The following is a 17,035-nucleotide window of genomic DNA, read 5'->3' as shown; positions in this document are numbered from 1 at the left end:
AATGCACTCAACAGTAATGATAATACTCATAAGCATTTTTTCGACTTATGAGGATTGAATGCCAAAGAGTTTTCAGCAATTGCATCTCAGAGACGATTCGTTTGTTGGAAAACTTATTCTTGAGATAATGAAGTAACGTCCTTAGTCGAGATTTTCGTTTGGCAACAGAGGAACCGAACTTCGCATCACTAGTTTTATTATATTCAGCTTCATATGCTTCCCAAGAAGAATCTGTGTCTAAGCAAGATTCCAAGAAGACCTCGAAAGCGGTGCCAGAATTGTGTCCCATTCTCGTGCCGTAGATCGACGAAGGATTGCCAACAGGAGCATTGACAACATCGTTCATTCCCTTACCGAACATGAGCACATCTTGCAGGGACTCCAAATAATACTTTTCATCACTTAATTCATATAGAGCGGTTCGCGTGTTTAAAGTTATATCTGAGCCAACGGTGTGTTTACATTCTTTCAACAAATGGTCATCTTCTCTAGGAGTCTCGAAAATGAGATCCGGCTCATCGAAACCGTAGATTGGTGCATGGAGAATGGAACTATGACCAAGGTTTGCTTTACGAATGCTGGGTTCAGCGTCAGCGGCACCACCGAGTTGATAAATAGAAACCTGAGAAGTGAAAGTGGCATCGGTAGAGGGAACATTTAAAAATTCAAGTTCTTTATAATCAAATTCATAGATGGACGCCTGTGAACTAGATGTTTTGCCAATTTCTTCGACATTTTCATCATGTTCATCATCCGGAAACAAGTCTAAAGAAATCCGATCGTTATAAATCGAAGCCTGAGTGTTAATACTAATATCTTCAGGTGAGCTAAACAATTGGTCCTCAGATGGATCTAGATCGTCTTTCTCGTTAAGCCAAAATCTGAATTTATGAGATCTGCTGCCTGAGTTTGTACTTTGCTTATTAAAATCAGAATTGTCCCATTTTTGGAACCATGCTGGGATTTTAGATGTTATGCTTCGCCTCTTGATGCCTGTAGAGACGGTGCTGTTACAGTCATAACCTGTCACAGCAGGTGTAGCGGTCAATTTTAATGCAACATTAGAAAATAGATCAGCATTGGAGTCAATCGATTCCAGGGGACTCAAACCTTCCATAGCGATGATTATTTCCAAGATACTAGAATAAATAGTAATTAGCCGTGAGAAATTAATTTAATTTCTGAATAAATCAATGAGTAATCTGGATAGCTTGTATCAAGTAGCTAATAGCTGTGGATTTATTTTTTAGCTGTGAATGTGGGAGGAAAAAGTGGAATTGCAATTAAAAGAAATAAAAAGTAACAGGAATGCTTCAAGCGTTAAAAGCTCGAAATCAAAGTTTGATTTATACTCTTTCCTTGATCCAAAAGACACAATGGTAGTAGTAACAATAATATTCTTCCTTTACAATTTACTGACACAAAGTGCTTTTCTTTTTCCCGCGCCAGACGACTGTGACATTTTAGAAAAATTAACGATCTTAATAATAGCTATAATTAAATTAACCGAGACCATACTGAATATAATAATCTTCCATTGATTGCCTCTGTTCTACAGAGATTTTATCTTTGAAGAACTCCATCATGTGCAATAGTGTAACTATGCTTAAAACTGGAATTTCATATCTGCTACTAACCGCTTGAGTAGCACTTAACTCATTTCTGTCACTTAAATCAACCACCTCTTGTCTATCTAGAGCAACGATACAACCAATTGCCCAACCTCCATTAGCAGATATTAATTCAAAGGCTTCATTAATAGCTTTACCCGCAGTCATCACATCGTCGATAATAAAAACCCTTTTATTTGTCAGTGATGCGCCAACAATATTGCCACCTTCACCATGGTCTTTAGTTTCATTTCTATTGAATGCATAGTGAACATCTTGATAGTTAGATCCGCCAATTTCAGCTAATTTCATACAAACCACAGACGCTAATGGAATTCCTTTATAGGCTGGTCCAAATATAACATCAAATTTAATATGTGACTGAATAATGGCAATAGCATAGAAGGTTGCTAAATTGGTTAATAATTTACCAGTATTAAATTGGCCTAAATTGAAGAAGTATGGGGACTTACGACCACTATTCAAGACAAATTGACCAAATTTGAGTGCTTCACTCTCAATGGCTAATTCGAGAAAATTTCTCTGATAATCTTCCAATATAACAGGCATTAATAAAACCACCTATTTAAAAGAATGGTGCAGAAGATATATGTGATCTACCAAGAGTGAGATACGTTGCATAGTTTCCTCTGCCAGTAGACAATTCGAAGTTCAGTCCCTTCTGTCCCTTTTATACTTCAGTACCTTTTTTTTTTGTAATACTAATAAAAAGAAAAGGACTGAAGTAATCCAGTCACATGATCAGGAAGCGAAATATAATAATGTAGCTATTCAATTAGCCGCCAACAGGTGCCATAGTGAGTGGACACAAAGAACCATCCATCTTCTCGAAACGCTAAGAAGCTTTTCAACTGATTCTTTTGCCATCTTCAATTGCACGTGACTTATACGTGCACCTCGCTCGACCCACAGCAAACACTAATTAGGAAAATGATAAACACAGGAAAACGTTCCCACATAGCAAATCCGCTTGCTAAACAGAGCAATAACCCTTTTACCGCTTAGCGAAAAAGAAGATTACCCCATAGGGACATAATGAGGGTATCTGGGAGCTACCAGGTTTAACCACAGTATAAATACCAAGGGGTTGAAGGCCAAGAGCAGACGGCAACAACGTAATTAACACCAAGTTTCGTCTAACGATTGGTTGTAATCGAAGAAAATAACCAGCCTAGGTAGATTAAAGCTTAGAAAATAAAAAATAATGCACAGAACTTATTCGCTAAGGAACCAAAGAGTCCCAACTGCTTCTCAAATTCAGTCTCCACCACCACCACCATCTAGTACTAAGTCAAAATTCTTCGGTAAGGCTTCTATTGCTTCCACCTTTAGAAAAAATGCTGCTGGTAACTTTGGACCAGATTTGGCCAGAAAGCTATCTCAATTGGTTAGTACTGAAAAGGGTGTTCTAAGATCTTTGGAAGTTGTCGCATACGAAAGAAGAGCTGCTGCTAGACAACTTTCCCTATGGGGTGTTGATAACGACGATGACGTTTCTGATGTCACCGACAAATTGGGTGTTCTTATCTTTGAATTAGGTGAATTGCAAGATCAATTCATCGATAAGTACGACCAATACCGTGTCACTTTAAAATCAATTAGAAACATCGAAGCTTCTGTTCAACCAACAAGAAACCGTAAAGAAAAGATCACTGATGAAATTGCTCACTTGAAATACAAAGACCCTCACTCTCCAAAGATTCCAGTTTTGGAACAAGAGTTGGTTCGTGCTGAAGCTGAATCTCTAGTGGCAGAGGCCCAATTATCTAATATCACCAGAGAGAGAATGAAGGCAGCTTACAACTACCAATTCGACTCTATGAGAGAATTGGCTGAAAAGTTTGCCTTGATTGCCGGTTACGGTAAGGCCCTATTGGAATTGTTAGACGATTCTCCTGTGACTCCAGGTGAAACCAGATCTGCTTACGATGGTTACGATGCATCTAAGCAAATTATTATGGATGCTGAAGCTGCATTGGAATCTTGGACTCTTGATTCCGCTGCGGTTAAGCCAACTCTATCATTCCACCAAACTGTCGATGACGTTTACGATGAAGTCGATGACGAAGAGGGTGTGGTTCCTGAAGAGGAATGGGCAGAAGAAGAGGTTGTTGAAGAGGTCCCTGAACATGCTCACGAGGAAGGCCATGGTGTGGCAGGTCAACATGCTGACCACTACGGTCATCACCACACCGAGTGATTTGTTTGTTTGTTTTCTCTTATTTTGGATTGTATTAAAAAGCAACTACTAATTCACTAATGTGTGATAATAATTTAGTCAAAAGGAGATGACAGAAAAACAAAATGAAGGTCTAATTGAAAAAGAAAGAAAAATTTCTGCGTTGTACTATCCTCACCTATTTTTCCTCTGATTTGCTTTCTCTTTTGAGCGTCCTATTTTTTCTTTTTTTCTTCTATAACTTTTTTTTATCTTATTTTAGTCTTTAATTCTAGTTTTTTACCGCCTTTATTATTATATATCGGTATTATTTGTGTTAACGTTAGTATTAGGCTACAACTCCCCTCTCTTTTAGCTCCTTCCTCAAAGTTCCATACCAGTCCTTTGCATAGGGGACTCTTTTCAAGAGAGCATTCTGTAGAGCAATGTGACGGATTCTTCGGCGGTATTCCGATTTACGTCTCGTAAGGTGTGCAGTATCTTGTTGAATACTATTACGGTAGGACAATGGTATACATCCGATGAACCTGAGAGCATTTCTGAACTGAGTACCATGAGTTGACCACACCTTCGTACTAAAAGTATTCGTATCAACCCCCCATCTTAACAAAGCTACCCAACGTTGAGCTCTTTGTAATTGTTCAGGCGTAACATGACGCCATTGAGGTTCAATATTGAATTTTGCCATAGATTGGGCTTTAATGAACCAATAATTAGTTCTTTTCTCAAATCCATATTTTTTCTTCAAATTTTGTAAGAATGTTAGCATAACACAGAAATTCTTATGATACCCATTTCTAACTAAAGATTTGAATAACATGTCGAATGTGTGGACGTCAGGTTTCAAACCTCTATCCTGAACGCATGTGTTAAAAGTCATTAAACATAAATCTAATCTTCCCTTGGCGGAAAATACCCTGAGAAATTCATTCAAAATATCAGCACCTAATTTAAAGGCTCTACCAGAGTTCTTTAGAGTATACTCTAAGAAGACCCAAGCAACATCAACACGATCCTCTTGTAGCAATCGAGACACACATAGTTTAAAACTTTTACAGTCTAATGGGATTTTATTATTGGTAAGAAACTTTAGACATTCAGTAGAATTGTAGTCACCGTTACGCAGAACCGTGTAAATAAAATCTCTGGTAAGGGGTACGCCACGTCCCTGAAGCTGTTCTACAAACAATAATCTCGAGACATCTTCTTTCAAAAAATTATAACATGTGGTCCATGTCACTGAATCCGCTTCTATTCCTCGATTCTTCATACTTTTGAGGTAAAACAGCACTTCTTCATCTGGAAATTTATTCTTTCTTATATGCGAATTTTTAAGAACACTTCGCAGTAAAAGATTATAGGTGACAGTGTTGGGCGGTACATTCTCAACTTTCATCTGTACGAATAACTCTCGACATGTGGCAAAATCGAATTTTTCACTAAAATAGTACATCATATCATTGTAGCATTTAGTAGTTCTTAAATGTAAAGTCTTTATATTTGCTGGATGCATTAGATTTCTTAAAATCTTCGGGACTATCCCATTAGTACTAGATGAGTTCTTGTGAAGAAATCTCGTATGGGTAAGTAATCCAATATAATCTTCAAAAAGCCCGGGATTCTCTTGGAAATTAGGTATTCGTGGTACTTCTCCAGTGCTGTATTTCAGGTAATTTCTTGTCAAATTTTGAGAATTGATTTTAACTCTCGGTGGACTACACGCTATTAGGGCGGCAAGCATATCACCAGTAAATTGACGAAACTTTGTGAAGAGGACTTCTTGGGAATTAGGAGATTTCTCAACAGTTTCTATCCAGCTATGCATTCTTGAAGCCTTTGCATCATCGTAATTGTTTAAAATATTATGCCGCGCTATAGAATGACCTTGCAATGGCGACAGATACTCCCTGCTAACCTTCTTGGAAAGATTTGACCCCCTACCAACAAGATGAATATTTTCCTTAATGGTAACATCCTTCGATGGTATCTCTTTCACAACATTATTTCGTTTATTTACCTTGACGGTGGATTTTGCACTCTCGAACATACTCGGTAAAACATCCTCTCGAAGGAGAACGCTCGTCTTGACACCATCTTTGGCTAAAATATCACTTAGCCTTTGCAGGACATTCATCAAGATTAGTCCTTATATTCAATAATTCATGGCATCTAAAGCGGATTTCTTCAATCATTGAACTGCATCCTTCTACTGTGCTTTCAAGACATTTTTTCATAGGCCTCCGAGGGCATCAAAATCCAGCGGTGAAGAAAATGTCAGTAATTATAAATTGTCATTAGAAAAACTAAAAAAATTAAAGATAACTTAATTATTCTCTGAATTGCCATCTCTTGGTTCTACATCCATTGATTCATCCACATAGCTCTTACCACCGGCCAGCGATAATAAAATTGGCAAAAAGACTAGAGCGTGTACTGAGGCTAGTATGATCAATGAGAACCACATACGGAAGTAGAACACCTGAAAGATCTTGGACTTAGCAAACGCTAACACACATACTCCTATGAACTTTGTCATCGTAATACCTTTAAAGACCGAGTCACCTACTGTAGTCATGGCGTATTTAATCCTTGAATCTCTGTCTTTCTTTGTACCATAAGGAACAATGGTGAAAGCCCTGGCGATATGAATACAGAATTCTACTGCCAGTCCCACGCAAATAATGAAATTCACCAAACTAACGGCATTTAGAGGGATCTGGAACCATGCCATGAAAGCTGCAATATCTACCAATACCATTAAAACTGTAATCGTTAATATGACTGCGGTTTGGATCGAACCCAATAAAGCTGCAGAAACCACGAAGATTAGACCAAGAGCACCTCCTATCAATTTCAACGTAGATGACAACAGTGATTTGTATTGTACAAAGAAAATGTAGAATGGAGAATATGCAAAGACATCCAAATCTTCAAAGGACTGACTTATTCTGATAGCGTCGTCATAGGCTTGGATGAAATCATTCTGTGAGGTAAGTGGCTTGTGAGATGATCTGAAAGTGGAAGCTTCAATAGAGGTTCCGTTATACGCAATTGCACGAGAATATGGTGCCTTACCACCCAAAGGGCATGGGTCGCTAGGAGAATTAATCCAAATATCCATGAAATCAAGAAATTTCTGTCCTTCAGGCAATCCGGACATATCATAATTCCATTGGCCTTCTTCATAACAGGTTTCACAACGTCTAGTTGGAAAAGTTGGGGGACAGACATCATGAGACCCTTTCTTAAAGCGACAACATTGATCTAATTGTGGATTCAAAAACATTAAAAAATCATCAAGCCAATTTGCAACAGGTTCGGTAACTGTTGAACGTTTTCTCTCTTGCTCTAAGACATTGTTCAGAGATATAGCGTCACAGGTAGTAAACTTGCCGCATAATTTTTGTTGGTTTTCTCTCCTGGTTAGATCTAAATCCTTGACTACAAAAAATACTGGTGGACCCACATTCAAATATTGATAAACGTCCTTGAAATAATCAACCAGGTAGGAGTTTTGAGGGACTGCCAAAGTTTGGTCTAATCCAAATTCAATCCCAGGGACGAATATTAAAGATATAAGGGCATAAGAAACAAATAAACCCAAAACTTTCATCTTTTTAGAGACAAAATTGAAATATTTGGGACCAAATATCGTGCTCTCCTTTTCAACTCCCACTGGTAATCGGACCGAAAATTCCCTTTCATAAAGAGCTAAAACTGCCACATAGGCGGTTAATTGCAGAACCACGTTGAAGAAAACTGCTAAAGCAGAATAAAGCGCAAAATTGTGAACAGCAGGCATTGAGACAAATGCTGCAATAAGGAAACATCCAGCTTGACAGACAAGAGATGCTAGAATCGATGGAGCAATTCGCTGAACAGCTTTCACTATCCTATCACCAGTGGCCATCGCTGGACATTCATCTGCAATTCTGTCATATTCATGGGTTATTAAGAAGATATTGTCAATCCCTATGGCCAAAATCAAAAATGGAATCACTTCTGCGATAATCAAAGTAGATTTTAGCCCCAATAAGCTCAGAAGACCTGCAGCACAAACTACGGAAAATGCAACTACTGTAATACCTGCAAACCCCAAGAGCCATCTACTCTCCACACCATTTTTCCGCAATGCCCATGAGGCATATAGAAACATGACGAAGTATGATGCACAGACAATCCAAACATCATTATTACCATTGAGCTCTTTTTCAAGAGACATGTCCGTGTTGAAACTTATCCTCAATCCTTCTGGAATATCTAAATTCAAAAGATACCTTTCCAATTCTTCTTCCCACAGAACAGCGGCATTAGAGTGGTCATCCACTAGCAATGTCACTACAAATGCATGAGATGCAAAGACGTTATCTTCGCTGAATAGAAGATTTTCTGGTAAGGGCTGCTGAAAAGTTGGAAGACAGTTCACTGGCGAGTCAGTACATGCTTTTAGTTGATCTTTCCAACCGATCTCAGGAGGTAGTTCGCCTTGAAAATACTGGGTGAAAGATTCCACCACACATGTAGATTCATCTGTAGGCCTAAAGCATAGATCCTGATAACTGACACCATCAACAGATTTGATAGATTCTGTTATATGCTTTTCCACGTCAAACCACCATTTCATTGTATCATAAGAAAGGACAGATCCAGTTTCATTGACAACAAAGACCTGTTCCACTCTGTAGAATTCACCAAATTTTTCATCAAAATACAATTTTTCCTGATATTTGGGATCATTCTTGTTAACCCATAAGTTTATTGGATCAGTCTCTAGCTCACCAAACTCGTATAATGACAATCCCAGAACGGCCACAATCCCAGCGGTAAGCGCCAATATAAAATAGGGATTATTGACAGCGTAGCGTGACACTCCGCCCAGTGCAGAAGAGATCTTACTGTTGATATTATAGGACTTAGTATCATACATCTCGAAGAGCCGATCTCTAGACGTCATTCTAGAATTGATTGCCGAATGATCTTCATCGATTATAGGCGACTTTCTTCCCTTGAATTTGAAAAGATAGATATGGAATATTCCAATAGCAGCAAATAATGCTGCATAAACCATCAAAACTGAGAAGGAAAAACAGTTCAACTTGCCGACTTTACAGGTACCTTTTTTTAAAGGATCTAAACGGGGGCATGAAGAATCACAATCTGCACAAGCACATTTGTACTGCGGGTCGTCACAGGCATATACAGCGTCATTGAATTCTCTGAATGGATAATTTGAATTGTAGAGGTAATTGATTTGAAACGGAGAACCGCCGATTAGTGGCTTTTCATCACCAAGAAACTTCAAAAAATGTTGGTAGTCATTAGCTCCACCACCAATTAAGTCCATAGCATACCCATTGGTAGCAGAAAATTTCACCTCTTTACAGGAATCATAAAACGCTGAAGCCCATGTTGAATTTACAAAGAAGTCTAATTCAGATACAACCTCTTTGTGATCCATAGACTCTTGGGTTTTAGTGACATTGATAAAATTCCTCTGTTCAGGGGAGCATGTAAAGTGACAGAATAAGTTGTTGAAGTTTTTAGTACATGCTGGGCATGATGCTATTATGTTTTGAGCTTTTTTCAAATTATTCCTTAAATTTACCACTTGATCTTTAGTGCAACAAAGAGTATCAATATCTTGCCATTCTTCTCCACACACGCTTACGACCAATTCTTTCAATTCATCTGATGCTGGTTCGGGTTGGAAATCCTGCTGAACAGGACATGGCAATTCTGTTCCAAATAAGGATTTCTTACCGCAATTCCCATAGATTGCACATTGAGCAGTAGAAACGCCAGTAGCTCCAACAAAACTCAATTGTATGAAGATTGGGATATAAGCTAATATAGCTATGAACCACATCAGCTTGAGCACTTTGAGTAAAGTTCTTCTTCCCCTGATTATAGTTAAGGGGATCTTGATGTTAGACTTTCCTCGACCTTTAAAACAAGAAACCTAAACAGAACTTATAGCTCATCACGCGGAACGTTTAACAAGATTAGACTCAATTGAATGGATATTGTTGATTATGAAGCTACTAAGGGATTTAGTGATCAACAGAAGAGAATTTCAGGACTGGCATCACAATTTACACTGGGGTCGCGACGGTAGTCTTTACATGACGACCTATCCAGAGATATGCATTGGACAACCTATATTCCGTAAGGATGTTGAAAACACTTCCAAAAATCTATTTCATGTGAAGGATCATGCACTTGAGTATTCTAATAAATTTGAATTTGACCATGCTACTATGAACTCTCTACTCAATTCACAACCCGTGTCTCATGCAAAGCTATGCAAACCATCACCTGTGGATAGTTTACTAGCGATATTGACCAACAATTTGAATGTACTCATCTTTAAGGACCAAAGATTGCTTGCCAGTTTGGATGAGGGTGACAAAAGTGTAGAGCGTCGATCTTACCACAGTTTACAATGGAGCCCTGATGGTAATTATATAGTGGTGGGTAACGAAGCTAGTGAATTGGTCGTATTCAAATTGGAGAGGACAAATGATGAAGAACTCTCTTACTGTGTAACTCAATGCGTACAGTTAAATGAGGGCGAGAATTGGGTCACACATATATGTTGGGAACAAGATGCCATTGTCGCAGCCCTAGATGACAATTCTGCATATGCTGTAGATGTTGCAAAAGGTTACGAGGTAACACAGGTCAAATCCCCTTGCAGATTTAAGATTGTGGATGTCAAAATTGTTGGAGTTTGTGTTTTGATCACAGCGGCAGGTCATTTCTATTGTTTGGAACCGGTAACTCAAAAGTCTTGTAGTTTGAAATTGGGACCTGGTGATGAATTTTATATAATACCGCTACTGCAGGAACCCAATTGTGTGATATTGATATCTGATAGAACGAGCTGTAAAGTGAAATTTGATGATGAGTTGACGATTGTTCCTGATCATAGGGTGTCACCTCATTTGGAGCGCAAATTCAAGAAATGGAGTACGATTTCCAACGAATTCGGTAAATATGAAGCAACCATGTTAATCCATGGTGTCGAATTATCGCCGGATGGATACTCTGTCGCCATTGCATACAGCATGGAAAGAATATCTACGCGCTATAGAATTGTCTCTGAACGCCAATTCAATATCACTTTCATACCATTGTTTGAATCGTGGCAGATCTCTAAAAAGGCTATTGGGTTAGCATGGTATCAGACCTATCAGATCTACAGATGTACTTTACCGGTTGTCACCAATGATACAAGTGATAGTATTTTGAATAAACAAGTTTATGACTTGCATATGGATTTCAAGACATATCTTAGTGTCTTTATGAATGATAACCAGTTGAATAAACTGCGATTTTTCAACTTCATTGAGGATAAGCCCTCGATAGATTTGTTCCGCAGGGCTATCTTTGAATTTGCCATCACTAGAAAACTTGACCTTGAAAATCCACTGGATAAGGCATGTGTACAGTCATTGGCAAATGTTTTGGGGACTGAGAGCCCTGTTGAAGTCGGAGCCCTAGAAATGCAAAGTGATTTCATAACTGAAAGTTTTGATTTCAATCAAAATAATGACCCCACTGTAATCGTGTCTGAGCAAAACCATGCCTGGAGAAGATGTGCAGTGACACTTTTACCCATTCTCACTACCAAAGTTAAAGTTTGTCCCATAAGCAATCAGAGAGTAATAGATATTAAAAGAGATACGTTTAACAATTACGGTTGGTTCACCAAGACGTTGTTAGAGGCTCTTAACAACGAAAGTGTATATACAGGAACTACAATGCAAACTTGTTGAACTATGATTATTTAACTTCTTCCTTATTTGCGAAAAACCGCCGAGTACTATCCATAATAGAATCGAGATCAGATTGTGGTTGAAGGCGTTTACTCACCCAGTGTGAAAGTTTCTCTTGGGTATGAGGATTTCCATACCTTTTATCTAAAAGATAGATATTGGCATAATCGTTTGCGTGTCTAATGGCTCTACCGACACTTTGATTCACGGCTTTAAGGCAAATGGTTTCAAAAAAAAGTTTAGTGGCACTCATGGCATCTTGTCTTGTGCCACCTTTTTGTAATATTTTATTTTCCAAATGGGATCTTTTAACCATCATTTCACCACTGAAGACGTTGGGGAAAGGCAATCCAGTCATTACGATAGCTCTGCAGAGATTATCTTGGAAATTTATACCTTCTGACAATCTCCCACCGACAACGGCAAACAGCATGGCACCTTCACCTTTGTCGACTGCTTCAGTGTATTCAGGTAAGGGATCTTCACCACTTTTAGTCTCATAATTAACCTTTCTTAATTTAGTCAATTGTGACCATAAACCTGTCTTCTTCCAATGATCAATGACGAATTGCAAGTATTGATAACTGGGGAAAAAACCAACAATACCTCCAGTCAACGGAACTGCTTTTGATAATTGCAAGTAAAATTCCCCCATTTGTCTCAATACCTGTGGTTGTTCCCTTTTCTCAAAAGTAAGTTCAATCTGAGGTTCTTGTAAGACATAAGTACCTAAATTATCATCAGGAATAACGTGGTCGCATGAAAAGTTAACCAATTGATTATTGCTTACAGTAGGGAAAAGATTTTCTAAAACGTCAGAAACAGGTTGCATGGTACCACCGGCCAATATGACACATCTTGAGTCTTCCAAGACGCTTTGGAAACATTTATCAGGTTGCAATAGCATATATTTAATACTAGGACCTTTTTCGAAAAAGAATTTACCCTCTTGAGTAGGATAAGTAAGACAGGTAATGAACGAGGCGATTTTGAATAGCAATGGCTGTCCTGGGTTATTAATTCCTTGGTCCTTCTCTACAGATTGCATATAGGACTGAATCTTGTAGGAGATTTTACTGATTTTAATGTATTTGTTAATCTTATGAATATTCAAAGTGTCAGCATTACCACTAAGAATCTCAATTGGGTCTATAACTTGACCTGGTTTCTTATAATTTTGCCTTGTGAAAATAATTAGAACATCTATCAATTTAATCAATTTCATCAAATTAACTCTGTTACCGGGACCTAGTCTTGATTTAAATTTGCTCAAATAATTAGTTAGTCCAGTTTTGACACTTTGTAAATCTTGTAAAGAAATCTCACTTGAATGAATTGCATTGACTGTATCAATAAGGTTATGAGCCTCATCAATCACAACCACAGAGTTTTTCAAATCTAATCCTAAACTTTCTCTAGTGGATTGAAAAAGTAAGAATTGATACGGTAATGTGATAATTTCTGCACTTGTCAAAGAATCTCTTGATGCATAATATGGACAGATATCAAGTGATTGACCCAAGGCGGCCAGATCTTCAATGTCGTGAATAGATGTAAATGATCTATCTCTAAATTCTTGTTCTAGTTGGTTATTAATATTTTGTTTAAATTTGCAGCCGTTCTTACCATTTTGTTGTAATTCCTTACAAGCATCATTGATTGCATCTGTAGACTTCAATCGACTAACTTGTGGGTTAATACATAATTGTTTTCTGGAGCCTAATGGCAAGTGTTTTATGGATTCATTTTTAACATTAGGTAAAGATGGAGGGAAAATTGGTAATCTCAACTGGGATGCAAACTGCCTCAATTGTGAATGAGTTCTAGACGCAAAATAAACCTTTATAGGATTTAAATGGTCAATATCAAATTTATCTTGCTCATTTTTAGCAACCCCATTTAATTTAGCCAGCATATCCTTAACTTCCCTACCCAACGTGACACCATCCGTACCCTGTTCCTCATCATCTGAATAGTACTCTTGTGGTAAGAATTCATCATCTCTATTGTTATCGATCTTAACATCTACACGATTTAATTTACGTCTTTTCGTGTCTCTAAGTTCTTGATCCCTTACTATAATCTTTTTGTTCCTGAGCTGTTCGAGATATGCCTCATAATCCTGAGTCAACTGAATTTGATCACTTAAAACTGATCCAACATAACTCTGATTCACCCAGTCAGGTTCATCTTCATCTTCATCTTCTTGTCCTTCCCCATCCTTACCCATCAACAGATCTGCCTTGTTGTCTCTCAACCAAGTCAATACTGAGCATATGAGCGATAGTGTCTTACCGGTACCTGTCGGGGATTCTACAATACACAGCTTTTTCCCATGAGATAGTGCATCGTAGACACATCGCATCAATTCCAATTGGATATCATACGGATCGTAGGGGTGGTTAAATGTCACTGACATTTCTATTATCCCGTTCCTTTGTTCCCTGCGTCAAATTCTAGCTCATCGCTCGTGTAAAGAATCGCATCAAATCTAAAGAACAAGAATAAGAATAAGAACAAAAGGATGCAAGTGTCTAGGCGACTAGAACGAATCAGCAATAACTTTGCAAGAACTATAAAATCGTGTCTAAGGGATTTCAGGACTACAGATTGTTATGATGGCGAGCTGGCCCTAAACTAGGATACTCCTGTAGCAAATCGTTGAAACATCAATTATGTACTCAATAGTATCAGCTTTAGCTTCAGCATCAGCATCAGCCGGAGCAATATTCGAATGCAAATGCCAATGCTAATACAAATGCAAGTGGCTGGTGGATGATTTATTGTTACTAAAAGAGTTAAAATCGTCGAAACTAATTTTAGGGAGACAAGCAAGACGCGATAATATTTGGATGGACAATGCATACAGACTCTCGAAATACGAAGGGGCGAACAACAACAACGACGTTAATCGACTAATTTTAATACTGGTAAAGGATAGGTGAAACGAAACTATTAACGTGTTTCAATACGGATGCTAATTCTTTCCCCTATTTAAGCTATTTTCAACTAATTAGTTTACCGGAACAGAAATTAAAATCTCAAAAAGTGGATATGAACTAGTTTGATAATTGGTGTTCTGGTTTATTGAATCCATTTATTCATATTCTCATTCACTAAGCAAGAGAGTGATTAAATTTCGAAGGAAGATGAGGTTTCCTAGGAAATCTAAATTTGCTTTTAGGTGTTTGGCTTCTGAGAAAGGGAACAATAGCTTGCACACGTAGTGCTTTCTAACTACTAGTAGTAACAAGTACCACAGGCACAGTCAACTTTTGTTTATTCTCTGTATCCACTATTGCAGGTACGCGTGGGTTTTTTTTGGTGAAGAATTGTGAAAGTATAAAGTTGTGGGCTAATTAGTCTTTATTCAAATTGCTTTCGGACATAATTTGAGCCTCTGTGAGTCCTAAAGTATTTTAATTAACAGGAATCTACAACGCTTCCCCATCATTCCCCTTATCTCTAATTTCCCAGCTGCATATGCTACTTGACAGATTTCCAAGGTTCCATACTAAAAATAAACGTAAGGAGCAATTAGAGCTCCAGGTTGATGGTAATAATAATACTGAGGTAGGAATGGAATCTGGTATTGATAGTTATGAAGTTTTACAACAACCACAGCCTTTGATGTTTAACAGTGGTGTTGATGAGAAAATGATGGATAATGATGACGATGTTATTTCTATGGATCCGTTTGTAAGAACCCCGATTTCCACACCAATGGATACGCAACCTCAATTTAATGGTTCTGGTTTGGGTGGTCCCACTGGAGTAGGACAGCCACAACCGCCTTTCCCACCATATTTAAGAACGAGAGGGAGACAGAATACGACGAGTTCGTTATCAAGTTCGATTTCAGATTTCCACGCTGGTGCTAATAGTGGTAGTGGTTGGAATTCAGTATCGTCGCATTCAGGTGTGAGTGGGTCAGGTAGTTTTACACCGCAATTCTTAGCACTGATGTTGGAAGTCTATCAAAATGTTTGTTCAGACCCTACTGTAACACCATTTGATAGTAATAATCCACCATCCGGTATATTAGACCGTGTTGCTAAAATAGCAGTTGAAGAATCTGAGAATAAAGGTGTAGAAATTGGTTACGAGAGGAATAGCTGGCTGCTAACGCTCATAAGGCATAGACTGTTAGAAGAAGTTCATAAGGATTCTTATTTGTCACGTAGTGGATCTGCTGTTTCAATACCACAGCTACCACCACATTGGATGGATAGTGCTGCACCTTTTGAAGCTCCATCACGACCTGATGGTTTACGAAGACAACCAAGTCAAGATTACTTTAATGGTTGGAATTTTACATCTGCAAGGCCAGGTAGTAATGGCGGTGGGAATCTGATACGGACAAGGTCGAATTCTTCACAACTGTTGTTAAATCAACCTGGACTGGTACGTACGAGATCTGATACAAATAATAGCGGTATGTGTGGTTTAACACCAACTAACAGTGAAACGAATTTGTCATCATCTGGATTTGGTGGTGTTCTTAATGGATTTCCTACTAGACAACGTAGCATTGGATTAGGTGGCCCCCAAGTTTGTAACGGTATGAATTCCCCTATAAATCCACCACCAATGGCAAGTATGGAAGATCCTGGTATTACTCTGAGAAGAAAAAGGGAATCGCTTAGATTTAAAAGATAAACTGAACCAAAATTAACATTATCATGAACTAAAGATACTTTAATGCAATGTCCATTTTATTCACTTTTCGATACATATACCCAGCCACTGGTAAATCCCTATTTTACAATCCCAATTATGACCTAAGTTGTCGGTTTGTCTCTGGCTTTATTTTACTTCTATTTTATATTTACTTATCTTTGTATTATATTATACTTCGTTATTTACATGATGACTTTTGTTCCCTCTTTGCTAATATCCGTTTCATTCAGTAACTTCCTTCATTGGTGAGACCAACGGTTTCTGGCTCTGATAGTCATGTCCCCAGTTTTCATCAAGTATACCACATTTCCTGAGCAGACTCGTTACTGTGTCACTTGGTTGTGCGCCAACACCAATCCAATATTTGGCTCTATCGAAATCTAATTGAATATCCTTTGTTGGTAAAATACCTGATTTCTTCTGTTGTACAGTCAATGGTTTGGGCACTGGATTATATGTTCCAAGTACTTCAATTGGTTTGGTGTCTCTTGCCTTGAAAGCCCTAGCAACTACAATGTTGTATACTGGGTTATTGACCCTACCAAATCTTGCTAGCCTTATTCTCACCAGTCCACGAGACATTGGGAAATTAATATTTGATTGTTTGATTGTGTTTCTTGTGCTGTATTATTTCAATTTTTTTTTTTTCACTTTAGTATTGCAAATTTTTCAGAAGCTCATCGCATCTCATCTCATCTCATCTCATCTCAAAATAAAAAATAGATAATAAAATCGATTCATATCCACACTAAAGTAACCATTTCGAA

General features: G+C 38.0%; 9 protein-coding genes across 9 annotated transcripts; 3 read left to right on the top strand and 6 right to left on the bottom strand.

Annotated features, from left to right (window-relative positions):
• Positions 1–7: 7 nt before the first annotated feature.
• ZYRO0F04268g (uncharacterized protein) lies at positions 8–1,117 on the bottom strand (the record flags this gene model as incomplete). The annotated part of the gene is made up of 1 exon (XM_002497339.1): positions 8–1,117. The coding sequence occupies one exon, from the start codon at positions 1,115–1,117 to the stop codon at positions 8–10; it is 1,110 nt and encodes a 369-aa protein (XP_002497384.1).
• A 385-nt stretch (positions 1,118–1,502) lies between these two features.
• Positions 1,503–2,180, bottom strand: ZYRO0F04246g (uncharacterized protein; the record flags this gene model as incomplete). The annotated part of the gene is made up of 1 exon (XM_002497338.1): positions 1,503–2,180. The coding sequence occupies one exon, from the start codon at positions 2,178–2,180 to the stop codon at positions 1,503–1,505; it is 678 nt and encodes a 225-aa protein (XP_002497383.1).
• Positions 2,181–2,835: 655 nt separating this feature from the next.
• LSP1 (lipid-binding protein LSP1) lies at positions 2,836–3,831 on the top strand (the record flags this gene model as incomplete). The annotated part of the gene is made up of 1 exon (XM_002497337.1): positions 2,836–3,831. One exon carries the CDS (start codon positions 2,836–2,838, stop codon positions 3,829–3,831), a length of 996 nt encoding a protein of 331 aa, XP_002497382.1.
• Positions 3,832–4,138: 307 nt separating this feature from the next.
• Positions 4,139–5,944, bottom strand: AEP3 (Aep3p; the record flags this gene model as incomplete). The annotated part of the gene is made up of 1 exon (XM_002497336.1): positions 4,139–5,944. One exon carries the CDS (start codon positions 5,942–5,944, stop codon positions 4,139–4,141), a length of 1,806 nt encoding a protein of 601 aa, XP_002497381.1.
• A 189-nt stretch (positions 5,945–6,133) lies between these two features.
• NCR1 (sphingolipid transporter) lies at positions 6,134–9,676 on the bottom strand (the record flags this gene model as incomplete). Its single annotated transcript, XM_002497335.1, has 1 exon — positions 6,134–9,676. One exon carries the CDS (start codon positions 9,674–9,676, stop codon positions 6,134–6,136), a length of 3,543 nt encoding a protein of 1,180 aa, XP_002497380.1.
• A 166-nt stretch (positions 9,677–9,842) lies between these two features.
• TFC8 (transcription factor TFIIIC subunit TFC8) lies at positions 9,843–11,588 on the top strand (the record flags this gene model as incomplete). The annotated part of the gene is made up of 1 exon (XM_002497334.1): positions 9,843–11,588. The coding sequence occupies one exon, from the start codon at positions 9,843–9,845 to the stop codon at positions 11,586–11,588; it is 1,746 nt and encodes a 581-aa protein (XP_002497379.1).
• A 7-nt stretch (positions 11,589–11,595) lies between these two features.
• On the bottom strand, positions 11,596–14,007 carry CHL1 (DNA helicase; the record flags this gene model as incomplete). The annotated part of the gene is made up of 1 exon (XM_002497333.1): positions 11,596–14,007. One exon carries the CDS (start codon positions 14,005–14,007, stop codon positions 11,596–11,598), a length of 2,412 nt encoding a protein of 803 aa, XP_002497378.1.
• A 1,064-nt stretch (positions 14,008–15,071) lies between these two features.
• Positions 15,072–16,247, top strand: CIP1 (Cip1p; the record flags this gene model as incomplete). Its single annotated transcript, XM_002497332.1, has 1 exon — positions 15,072–16,247. One exon carries the CDS (start codon positions 15,072–15,074, stop codon positions 16,245–16,247), a length of 1,176 nt encoding a protein of 391 aa, XP_002497377.1.
• A 243-nt stretch (positions 16,248–16,490) lies between these two features.
• MRPS16 (mitochondrial 37S ribosomal protein bS16m) lies at positions 16,491–16,850 on the bottom strand (the record flags this gene model as incomplete). Its single annotated transcript, XM_002497331.1, has 1 exon — positions 16,491–16,850. One exon carries the CDS (start codon positions 16,848–16,850, stop codon positions 16,491–16,493), a length of 360 nt encoding a protein of 119 aa, XP_002497376.1.
• Between the last annotated feature and the right edge of the window lie 185 nt (positions 16,851–17,035).

This window comes from Zygosaccharomyces rouxii (assembly GCF_000026365.1).
Source record: "Zygosaccharomyces rouxii strain CBS732 chromosome F complete sequence".
In the NCBI taxonomy this organism is placed as follows: domain Eukaryota; kingdom Fungi; phylum Ascomycota; class Saccharomycetes; order Saccharomycetales; family Saccharomycetaceae; genus Zygosaccharomyces; species Zygosaccharomyces rouxii.
The sequence above is the reverse complement of the archived record's forward strand: the minus strand, read 5'-3'. Positions and strand labels throughout refer to the sequence as shown.